Raw genomic sequence first — 12,399 nt, forward strand, 5'->3', positions numbered from 1 at the left:
TCTATGAAAGAGGGGGTGACAGCCCCTCAATGGGGCACTGTCACAAAATAACTTCAAATGAACTAGACCAAAATGTTGTTCCGAGGAGTAATGATGCACCCCAGCCCCCAAGGCGGCCACTGGTCATGGAAGGCCTGAAACGTGCTGGTGGGCACCGCGTGCTCCCTCTTCAAGACCACCCAGCCGTGAAAGTAACCATGGTGGAGGGGCAGACAGACGGGTCGGATGACCTCCCCGACTGCCCACAGCTTGGACCTGTTGATGGCTGCCTTGGCCAAGCCCAGGAGCAGGTGTACGAGGATGTCCTCCTCCCTCCCCAACCCCAACCCCCCTTTCACACTCGGTGAAGTCTCTCCTTATATGTGCTCAAGGCACCTAATCAATTAATGCCCTCCATCTGTATATCCTTAACCTTAATTCTGTATATCCTTAACCTTAATAACACAATGAACATACCCTTACCATCCATGGATATATATTTTCCTGTAATGGCCACTGAATATTGGTCAGAGGTTGGAACCTGTGCTTTTCATTGCCCGGGGGCATGATTTCAATTATACCACATCTACAATCCCTTTGACTTACTCTGAGCAGACAATGCAGAAGCAAACTGGTATCTTTCAGCCTGTAACGCTCACCTCCCCGCTGCCGGATAAGCCAATAACCTCACATTAATCCGCTTCCCCTTTACACTGTAACTTTTCCTGGACTGCTCCCTCAGTGACACCATCGACCTTCACAATTTAAATAGGGAAAATAAACTCCTTTTAGAATGAATATTCACAGAAAAAATGTCTTCAAATAAATCCTACTCCTTTTTTTGGTGAGTAATCTTTCATGGCCAGTCACAGTTTGTTTCTGAACATTCCTGTGAGATACCTTGGAAGATGTTAACACACCAAAGGCACTATATAAATGGAGGTTGTTGCTGCCTTGAGTGCTAATGGCCAGGCTCTCTCTCTAACAGCGGCCATAGTCCCAAAGTGAGGCAAACAGTGAAACCAGAAAGCCGTACAAGCCATCGCTGTCGGACATTCACATTATCTGATCAACTGAACAAAGGATCTGATGTGCCATCAATGAACACACGACGAGTAGTGAACGTAACTGAGGCTTTAATAAACTAAACAGAAAGCCTCCTGGCCTCTGATCCCGAACTCGGCAGCGGCGGAGCCTAGCCACCTTTATACCGAGCCCGGGGGGAGGCGGAGCCAGCAGGCAGTGGTTTACCACATTATATATAATACAGTGGCGGTTTACACACAATACACATATGGTTCCGAACCTACAGTGGTTCGGAGCCAGCAGGGACAAGCCCAGGCATGTAACAATACAACAGTCCAATACAATACAATACAGTGGTTTACCACAGGATCGTTCTAATCTCTCGCCACGGCTACACACCGATTGAACCAAAAGCTGTGTTCACATTGGGGCGGTAAACGGGAAGCCCGGTGGTGGTTTCCACTTTGAAAATTTGGAGGCAGTTTCGGCAGCACATTAAATTGGGAGCGGGGTCGAAATTGATGCCGATCCGAGGGCAGCACGGGTTAGAGCCTGGGAGGATCGACGACGGGTTTCGGGGGTCGGGAGCAACGAGGGCTGGCGGAAGTAAAGGATTTGTTTTTATGAGGTGGATTTGCGGCCTGGGAGGAGCTGGCGAAGTTCAGGGATATGCAGCTGAGGGGTTTTGTGTAAAAATAGGTCTGCCCGGCCTTCCCGGTGGCACCGCCCTCATTGTTGGAGGGGGTATTGTCGGTGGGGTGCTTGGGGGGGGTGGGGGGGGTTGTCTTGCCGATCTGTGCGAGGATATTGGAGGAGGACAGCGCGTTTCTCGAGGGGGTCAAAGCCCACTGGGAGCAGGAATTGGGGATGGAGCTGGAGGAGGGTCTGTGGTATGGGATGATGCCGAGGGCGAATGCCCTCAGCCTCGTTGTGAGGCTGGAGCTGGTTCAATTAAAAGTGGTACGTAGGGTGCATCTGTCGAAGGCAAGGACTTGTGTGATGGAAGGGATGGAGGATTTGTGTGAGCAGTGTGTGAAGGGCCCAGCCAACCATATGCACATGTTCCGGTGCTGCCCAAACTCGGAGAGGTTTTGGGAGTCGTTCTTCAGCACCATGTCGGCGATCTTACATGTGGACTTGGTGCCCAGTCCCCCTGGGGGCCCTATCGGGGTGACGGAGTTGCAAACAGGTGCGTGGGCAGATGTGTTGGCCTTCACCTCGCTGATCGCTCGCAGGCGGGTCCTATTGGGCTGGAGGTCCAGCTAATCCACCCTGTGCCTCGGTGTGGCTGGGGGATTTAATGGAGTTCCTGATTTTGGAAATGGTGAAATTCGCCTTGAGGGGAACGAGTGAGAGGTTCCAGAAGAGATGGGCTGCGGGATTCTCTGTCGGCAGGATCCTCCGCTTCGCCAGCAGCGCACTCACGCCTGTGGGTTCCCAACGGAATGGGATGGCCCTAATGGGAAATACACTGGTCGGCTGCGGACACAGAGAACCCGGAAAACGGGGCTGGCGGGACCGTGATTCCCACCCCGGGGTCTGTTTATATTACATTTCAGAGAACTAGTCGTCGCTAACGGGTAGGGGGGATGGGGGGGGGGGGGGTGCTTGTGGGGTTGCTTCACGGTTATTTTTTTTAAAGTACGTTCAGATTGATTTCTCCCTGCTGATCCTCAGGATAGCTGTCACTCTGGACTCGGTTGCTTTTAAAATTCCCGTAAACCTCCCTGTGCATGAACAAAACTCGCTGATGCCCCCGGTGGTAAAGGTGGCACGTACACCTTGGCCAGGAGAGGTCTATGCCTCGACTCCTTATCCATGTCGAGTTAACTCGTGGCTCCAAGAGGACATATCGCTGCTCCGATCAGCTCCGATATGCCTGCGTCGGGTCATGGATTATAAGCCAGGTTTGGTGCCCCTCTTGGTCGAGCAGCAGTCCTTGTGGCGGCTCAGACGTGGCAATTGGCCACCTTGTTTATAGAATAACAGCTGACACTTGTATAACAGGAGGAAGCAACGCCTGGGGGCAAGGAAGGAAGATAGCCCGAGGGGAAATTTCCATTTAAAACAAAAACCCTACGAGGAAGAGGGGGTAGCCGTGTTTTGTGGGAATGCAACCTGTCATGTTTTATTTCATTTTAATCCCCATCACCTCTCTCGGCCATGCACCACCAGCAGGGATTCAAAGACGAAGGGTTGGATGGGGGCAAATGGAGAGAAACTATTCACACTGCTGGTACAAGTCAAGAAGGCATAGCCTTAATATCAGAGCAAAGCTGTTCTGGGGTGATGTCGAGAAGCATTTCTTCGCAAAAAGGGTGGTTGAAATCTGGAATTTTCTCCCCCACTAAAAGATGCAATGCTTTGTGTGTGTGTGTGTGGGGGGGGGGGGGGTGTTGGTGTTGGGGGAGGGGGAATAGTACACAGTCAAATAAAAATGTAAAGACTAAGGTAGATTTTTGTTCGGGAAAGGGTATTTTACTGAGCTTGACTCCTCTTTCATTTCAGTCTGAAACATATCAAGAGGATATCTACCCGATGACACCTGGGACTGAGCCTGCACTCACGGCAGAGGAGTGGCTGAGTGGCATGAACAGAGGTCCTAATATTTACCATTAATGTTCATAACATTATTGTTACATCAATTGTCCCAACTGGTGTTGCCAGCAACCGCACACAAGGAGCTTTTCACCCCAATAGTGGCATGATTGCTACAATTGTCATTCATTCCATTTCTAACGTTAGCTGATGATGAATCTAAAGGGTCCAGATGAGGGGTCAGAGCTCAATGGGCTGAATGGCCTCCTTCCGCACTGTAGCTATTCCATGATTCTAGAATGTTTCCCCTGGCTGGGAGTCCAGCAATAGGAGTCACAATGTCATGGGCAGCACGGTAGCACAGTGGTTAGCACTGTGGCCTCACAACTCCAGAGTCCCAGGTTCGATTCCGGCCTTGGGTCACTGTCTGTGCGGAGTTTGCACTTTCTCCCCGTGTCTGCGTGGGTTTCCTCCGGATGCTCAGGTTTCCTCCCACAGTCCAAAGATGTGCAGGTCAAGTGGATTGGCCGTGCTAAATTGCCCTTAGTGTCCAAAGATGTGCAGGTTGAGTGGATTGGCCATGCTAAATTGCCCTTAGTGTCCAAAGATGTGCAGGTTAAGTGGATTGGCCACGCTAAATTGCCTCTTAGTGTCTTAGGTGGGTTTCCAAGGTTACGGGGATAGGGCGGGGGCCTGGACCATGTTAGGGTTCTTTTTTGGAAGTTTAGTGCAGACTTGATGAGCCAATGACCTCCTTCTGCACTGTAGGGTTTCTCTGGAATAAAGGGTCAGTCATTTAGGATTGTGATGAGGAGAAATTTATTTGCTTAAACAATGAGAAGAACTTATGTTTGTATAACATCTTTAACATAATGAAACATTTCAAGGACCTATATAGGGGTATAATAAAACAAAGTATGACACCAAGCAACATTAGGTCAGATGACCAAAAACATGGTCAAAGGTAGGTGTTAAGGAGCGTCTGAAAGGACGAAAGTTTGTTCAAGACGTGGAGAGGTGTAGGGAGAGAATTACAGAGCTTGAGGCCAAGACAGCTGAAGGGTTGTGACTCTTCGGAATTCTCCACCCCAGAGTGTTGTGGATTCATAGAAAAGTAAAATAAATTGCACCTTTATTGACAGGGGGGTCAAATGCATAGAATTTACCGCACTAAAACAGTTTGGCCTAAATGTTGGCTATGGTTCCGTTAGTAACACTTTTCCTCTGAGTCACTCCAGGGTTTGAGTACAAAAATCAAGGCTGACACTCCAGTATAGGACTGAGGGGGTGCTACACTGTCAGGGGTGCCGTCTTTTGGATGTGGAGTATATTAAAGAAAGAGGTTGATTTCCGGACACTAAGGGAATTAAGGGATTTGGGGAAAGGCCAGGAAGGTGAAGCTGACGTAGAAGATCAACCATGATCTTCTTGAGAGGCAGAACAGATCGAGGTTCAATGGCCACTACTCTGGCTCATATTTCTATTGAAAGGGATATCAGATAAAGAAAGATAGAAAGTAAACTCAGTGATGGGGTGATCCTTGCTGGCAGAATTTTCTTTGTGTTCTGTTTCCAAACTAAACGATTAACAACCAGGAGGTTGATTTGATTTGATTTATTATTGTCACATGTATTAGTATGCAGTGAAAGGTATTGTTTCTTGCATGCTGTACAAACAATGCATACCGTACATAGGGAAGGAAGGAGAGACTGCAGAATATAATGTTACAGTTATAGCAAGGTGTAGAGAAAAGATCAACTTAATACGAGGTAGGTCCATTCAAAAGTCTGATGGCAGTAGGGAAAAAGCTGTTCTTGAGTCGGTTGGTACGTGACCTCAAACTTTGGTATCTTTTTCCTGACGGGAGAAGGTGGAAGAGAGTATGTCCGGGGTGCGTGGGGTCCTTAATTATGCTGGCTGCCTTTCTGAGGCAGCGGAAATTATAGACGGAGTCAATGGATGGGAGGCTGGTTTGCGTGATGGACTGGGCTACATTTACTGGGCTACAGGTAGAGACAGAAACAGCGATTCAGAAAGAATATTCATGTCGATTTTATAAGCTACCATTTTGTTCAGCACAATGCATTGAGGTAAACCCCTGGTTTCGAAATGAGAAGACCAAGCATTTATCAATGGGACAGATTGTGATTGAATCTGCCAGCTGTGCCTGTTTGCATTCACAAATTGGATGTGCATCTTCACATTTTATGACTTCAACAACAATGTTATCTGTTTGCTGGTGACCCAGGTGACCCAGATAGAAAAGTAAATTAGACTGCACGTTTGTTGTCAGGGAGGCCCACTGGACAGGATTTACTGCAGAGAAACCGTTTGACCCAAATGTTAGCCATGGTTCCGTTGGTAACACTCTGGGCGGAATTCTCCGTTGCCCGATGGCGAAATCGGGAACGGCGATCGGGCGCAGAATGGCTCCCGACACTACAGGCGGCGGTTTGACACCAGATCGGGATGCTCCGCCACCTCCAAATCGGCGCCATCGAGACGCGTGCCGCGCACAGTCGCAATCCCGTTGGAATATCATTAGTGAGCCCATCCACAATGATTCGCCTCCGATAGGCCGTGTTCCCGACGGCGCGGGCAACGTGTGGTCTCAGCGGTCATGAGCCTGGTGTGGCGACTGCGGAGTGAGCGGGAGGGCGTGCGGACAAATGTCCAGTCCCCCCCACCCTCGGCCGAGAACCGTGCCGCTGGCCGGGGGGCTTCTGGCAGGAATGGGGGGAATGGCGAGGGTTGGCCAGGAGGTGGGCTGTGGGGTCAGCATGGGCGGGTACGCGGTCCAACATGGCCGGCGCCATCTTTCTCAGCGCGATCGGTGTGTGAGCGTGTGGGAGATTGTAGCTGTATGCGCGGCTACAGCTTGTCAGCCCTGCGCATGAGCAGCATGGACCCAGCGATTCTCCAACTTGCTCTGCGCGTCGCCGGGGTGTTTTTCGCGCGGTGTCAGTGCTAGCCACTCACCGGCAGCGGAATTGGTGCGGGTGTGCAGCTGATTTTCCCAGCGTGAAACGCCACGGATCCTCTGTTGGCATCGGCACTTAGCCTCAGGAACGGAGAATCCGGCCCTCTTCCTCTGAGTCATTCTAGGGCTTAAGTAAAAAAAAAATCAAGGCTGATTCTCCAGTGCAGTACTGAGGGAGTGTTACACTGCCAGGGAGTGCTACACTGTCAGGGAGTGTTACACTGTCAGTGAGTGCTACACTGTCAGGGAGTGCTACACTGTCAGGGAGTGTTACACTGTCAGGGAGTGCTACTGTAATAACCTGCACAGGACTCATCCACCTGGGGATGACTGTTCCCCGTGTTCAATTGGACTGAGTTAACCCAGCACTAGCATAAAAGTCAGGCAGCTGTAGAGCCAGCTAAAAAGGAATGAGGACCCGGTGAAAGGGAACCGGGCCCTGTGCATGTATGATGCTGTTGCTGAAATAAAGGACTTTTAAGAAGCTTGTTAGACTCCCCTGGCTTTATCACATTGGCGACAAAGATGGGATTGGAGCTGTCGGTGTGCTGCTTGCTCGGCGGAGCTACCTCCTGGGAATTTCTTTTTTAATAGAGTGGACTACGGTACCGAGTTTGTTTCTGTGGGTTTTTTTTAGAGCCTCTAATGTTATGGAAGGCGAGAGCCAGGTCGAGTTTTTTTTTTCTGCCGGCTTGTGAAGTGTGTCCGCTGGGAGTGATCTGGAGTCTGATGCGTCCAGCAGTACCCGATGCGGTATCATTCTGGTGTGGGTCGCGTAGCGTTTCGTCCGTCTCTGTCTGCTGTTGTTTCCTGATGCTGGCAGAGTGGTCCACCGGGGGAGTCCGTTCTCGAGTTGTCGCCGCCGTTTTGGAACGTCATTCTGGTCGTGAGTGCAGCGTTTGTGTTTGGAAGACTGTTCTGCGGCAGCTTGGACTGTGGGACTTGCAACAGTGATGTTTTGCCTGCGACCTGACAGTTATTGTACGACTGCAGGTTTTGTGCCAGGAGACTCTGGTGTGGAGTTGACTGGACATTCCATATGTGGCTTCTGGTCGTGTGGAAGCTCGCACGGAACCCTGCTGTTTTTTTTTATTTGCGCTGTGTTTATTTGCCTGTGTACTGTAAGAATGTCGGGGCGACAGCTCCCTGGGCATTTTGGTAGGTGTTTTATTTTTTGGGGTAGAATTTAGAGTGCCCAATATTAAAAATTAAGTGGAGTTTGGGAGTAGCGGGACGTTGAGGTGGACGTTGTCTGATGTCCCACCCCCTGTTCCCTCTGTGGCTGGAAGGCACGCCACGCCGATTGCGCCTTGGGTTGATGGGTCCGATGCTGTGGCGCGCGCCGTCCCCGGGTTCGGCTGTTGGCAGCTTCGCCCCCTGTGTGACTGGTGAGGGTGTTGGGCCGGACGTAATGCTTGGTGGAGTACACGCCTGTCCGTCCTGCTTCCCCGTTTGGTGGAGCCTTATCTGAACCAATTTTGTTTTAGGTTTGTTGTCTGGTCACTGTGGGGTTTGCACCCGTTTGGCCCTCCCCTATCCACTCCTCCTAAATGGCCGTCCTTGTGAGGGGTTTCGGGCTTTAGGGGGTGGAGGGGGGGGGGGTGTAATTACCTGCTCAGGACTCATCCATCTGGGGATGATTGTTCCCCGTGTTCAATTGGACTGAGTTAACACAGCACTAGCATAAAAGGCAGGCAGCTGCAGAGCCAGCTAAAAAGGAATGAGGACCCGGTGAAAGGGAACCGGGCCCTGTGCATGTATGATGCTGTTGCTGAAATAAAGGACTTTTAAGAAGCTTGTTGGACTCCCCTGGTTTAATGACCTCCAATTGGCATTATTGGTTGGCCAATTGGAGTATGAGCTCCCTCAATGATAGCTCATTGAGGGGGCCCATATAAGCACCTGTGTAGGCTTTGTGAGGCAGTCTTAAGTTGACTGGAATGCTAGCAGCACTGTTTGGAGCTGCTCTGGTATAGAAGGTATTGCAAATAAATACTGGTGTGGTTATGGTACCCCTGCCTCCTGTGGATCATTACAGTGGCGACGAGGTAAACAAAGAAGCTTGCGGAGACCAGCTGCCGCACTCGGAGGGTAAGCCTTGCTATTTCAAAAATGCCTCTTTTTGGGAGGTTAGATGCATTCAACCCAACTATTGAGGACTGGTCCCAGTATGTGGAGAGAATGTGTTACTTTTTCCAGGCCAATGAGATAACGGAGGACTGAAGGAAACGGGTTATACTGCTGTCGGCGTGCGGACCCTCAGCCTTCGCCATTATATGTAGTCTTACTTATCCCGATATGCCGGACACGATACCTTTCCAAGAATTAACGAAATTGGTGGAAGAGTACTATGATCCAAAACCACCCCTCATTTTGCGTAGGTACAGATTCTACACAACAAAGTGGGAAGACAGAGAGTCAGTCACGTATTTCTTGACCCTCCTGAGAAGGCTGGCGGAAAAATGTGAGTTCGGCCCGACGCTAACTGGAGACAGAGGGAACTACCGGCTGAGGCTCCCCCAACAGAGAAGGACCGTTTCTGGCACCAGACAGAGTGGTTTAACAGCGACAGAAACGCTAGAAGGAGGTGGTGGCAAAAGAGGACTAGCAGGTGGGGTTGCAGGGAAGTACACAATCTAGATGCCCCATCCTCCTCCGAAGGGGAACAGTTATATAATATTGCGACGAAGAAAGCAGAACCTATTAAGGTTACCCCACGGGTGAACGGTCGGCCGACAATAATGGAAATAGACGCGGGTGCGGCCGTATCAGTAATGAGAGTGGCAGCATTTTAAAAAATCAAAGATGGACTCCAGCCACTAACCCTAACAAAAACATTGACAAAACTTAAAGTTTCCCCCTGGAAGTTCTAGGCATGACTCATGTACCCGTGGAATATGACAAACAATTGCTCAGATTACCATTGACGATAGTAGAGTGCTCCAGACCAAACTTAATAGGATGGAACTGGCTGAAAGACCTAAACTTGGGTTGGATGAAAATTTTCCAGAGTGGAAGCGGGCAGTTGAGTGGAGTACTCCAAAAATACCCAGAGGTCTTCCAAGAAGGTTTGGGGGAAATTATAGGTGCCAAAGCAACTTTGCACGTGGACCCAGAAGCCCTTCTGAAATTTTGTAAGGCCAGGCCGGTCCTTTTTGCATTAAGGAAGAAAGTAGATGTCGAAATAGAAAGGTTACGGCACGACGGCATTATCAGACCCAGTTTTAGCCAAGATGAAGCATTTACTGCTAACGGGGGAACTGGAGAGACCAGTGGAGCCCATACTGGAGCAGAAGGGACCAAATAACCGTAGAAGACGGTATCCTATTATGGGGAGCCCGGGTAATAGTCCCAGCTCAGGGCCGTCGGGCAATCTTAACCAAGTTACATCACGGACACCCAGGGGTGTCTAAAATGAAGATGCTAGCTCGAAGCTACGTTTGGTGGCCAGGATTGGACACTGACATAGCAGTCTTGGTACGTCGGTGCCAGGAGTGCCAACAGGGGCAAAGAGTGCCACCAGCTGCGCCATTGCACCCGTGGGAATGGCCACGCGGACCGTGGACCCGCCTGCATATTGACCACGCCGGCCCTTTCATGGGCTCAATGTTTTTGGTGATAGTGGACGCCCACTCCAAATGGTTGGACGTCCACCGGGTAAACGCGGCAAGCACAGCATCGACAATTGAAAAGCTCAGGGCCTCGTTTGCAACACATGGACTTCCGGAGATATTGGTGTCGGACAACGGAACGGCATTCACAAGTGGGGAATTTGGAAAATTCCTAAAGGGAAACTGAGTCCGCCACATCAAAACGGCCCTTTACCATCCAACGGCCTGGCAGAGAGAGTGGTCCAGACACTAAAAGCGGGACTCCAGAAGCAGCCGGCAGCGTCAATGGACACACAGCTCTCCCGCTGGCTGTTTGATTACAGGACCCAATCGCATTCCACAACGGGCATACCGCCAGCTGAACTCTTAATGGGAAGGCGGCTGCGAACGAGGCTGAGTCTCCTTTTCCCAAATTTAACGGGGAAAGTGGAGAAACAACAGTAGGTCCAACGTAGGGGGCATGATAATAGTCGGCAGCAGAGACATTTCCAGGTGGGGGCACCGGTTTGGGTCAAGAATTATGGGAATGGACCAACATGGGTCAAAGGCACGGTAGAGTCCCAAACAGGGCCCATATCATATAAAGTTTCGATAGGAGGTAAGGTGCTGAAGAAACACCTAGACCAAATAAGGGCGGCGGAACCACACCTAGAGGGAGTCGAAGCAGGACCACCTCAAGCTGGGATAGCTTAGACGGGAAAGATGCACCGAGCAATTTCTCCAGACCCCGTCATCCAGTCGTCAGAGTCGGAGATGGACACGTTCGACGAGGCCGCTGCGACACCTCTCCCCGAGGAGGAGGAAGTACATCTTCCAAGGAGGTCGTTAAGGAAAAGACGGGAACCTATACGGTACACCACACCTACGTCGGAGAACGACCTGGCGGACGACTCAGGTGACAGACCCGGACAGGAGGAGCAGGAAGAAGCTCCGAGGAATGCCAGCTGGCGGGAATTCCTCGGACGTTGGGGGGGAGGGGTGTAATGACCTTCAATTGGCATTATTGGTTGGCCAATTGGAGTATGAGCTCCCTCAATGATAGCTCATAAGGATAGTTCAAAATCATAAGGGAATTGGACCGAGTAGACTGGGAGAGACCGTTCCTGCTAGTGAAATGATCAGGAAGGAGAGGGCACAGATTTTAAATGATTTGCAAAAGAAGCAAATGGTTGTGCGAAAGAACCTTTTCGAGCAACAAGTGGTTGGGTGAAGGATGCGCTGCCTCAAGGCATTCAACAGGGCATTAGAGGGTTCCTTGAATAGAAACTGTGCAGGAGTCCGGGGAAAAGGCAGGAGAATGACACTAGATATTTGTGGGGGGGGCAGGTGCAGACACAATTGGCCGAATGGCCTCCTTCTGCACTGCAACAATTCTGTGATTTTGTGAACCAGCATCACAAAAATAGATATCTGGGCCGGGATTCTCCCCTGCCCGGCGGGGCGGGGGTCCCGGTGGGATGGAGTGCGGGAGCCACTCCAGCGTGGCCCGCCCCAAAGTTGCAGATTTCTCCGCACCTTTAGGGGCCAAGTCCTCACCTTGAGGGGTTATCCCGCGCCGGAATGGTTGGGGCGCCGCCGGCCGGCAGGCAAGGCCTTTGGCGCCACGCCAGCAGGGGCCGAAAGGACTTCACCGGCCGGCGGAAGTCCGCGTATACGCGGGAGCGTCAGCAGCTGCTGACGTCATCCCCACGCATGCGCAGGTGGGGGGAGTCTCTTCCGCGTCGGCCATGGTGAAGGCTGTGACCGAGGCTGAGGGAAAAGAGTGCCCTCACGGCACAGGCCTGCCCGCGGATCAGTGTGCCCAGATCGCGGGCCAGGCCACCGTGGGGGCACCCCCCGGGGCCGGATCGTCTGGTGCCCCGCGCAGGCCCCCCGGAGCCCGCCCGCGCTGTCTAGTCCCGCCGGTAAGAGGTGGTTTGATTCACGCCGGCGGGACAGGCATTCCAGCAGCGGGACTTCGGCCCATCGTAGGCCAGAGAGGCGGGATTCACGCCAGCCCCGGCGATTCTCCGACCCGGCGGGGGCTCGGAGAATCCCGCCCCTGGTCATAACACATTTCTATTTATTGGAGCTTGCTGTGCAGAAATTGGTTGCCATGTTTCTTACATGACAACGGTGACTAGATTTGTTGTATATACTTTGATATGTTCTGTGTTTCTGAAGGTACACCAAAAATGCATGTTCTTTTTCTTTCAACCGATCTATGCTCATGTTTATGTCCACATCAGCCTCCCTCACCACCTCACTGTATCTCACCCCATCAAC

At 51.3% G+C, this 12,399-nt stretch overlaps 1 protein-coding gene across 3 annotated transcripts in view; it reads left to right on the forward strand.

Moving 5' to 3' along the window:
* The window catches only part of coro2ba (coronin, actin binding protein, 2Ba), a 241,835-nt gene that overhangs the window by 212,344 nt on the left and 17,092 nt on the right, over positions 1–12,399 (forward strand). For all 3 annotated transcript variants that reach the window (XM_072470477.1, XM_072470478.1, XM_072470476.1), the window contains exon 10: positions 3,514–3,604. In XM_072470477.1, coding sequence (XP_072326578.1) covers positions 3,514–3,604 — 91 coding nt within the window. The remainder of the gene's footprint in view (positions 1–3,513; positions 3,605–12,399) is intronic.

Source organism: Scyliorhinus torazame, chromosome 12, assembly GCF_047496885.1.
Source record: "Scyliorhinus torazame isolate Kashiwa2021f chromosome 12, sScyTor2.1, whole genome shotgun sequence".
Lineage (NCBI taxonomy): Eukaryota > Metazoa > Chordata > Chondrichthyes > Carcharhiniformes > Scyliorhinidae > Scyliorhinus > Scyliorhinus torazame.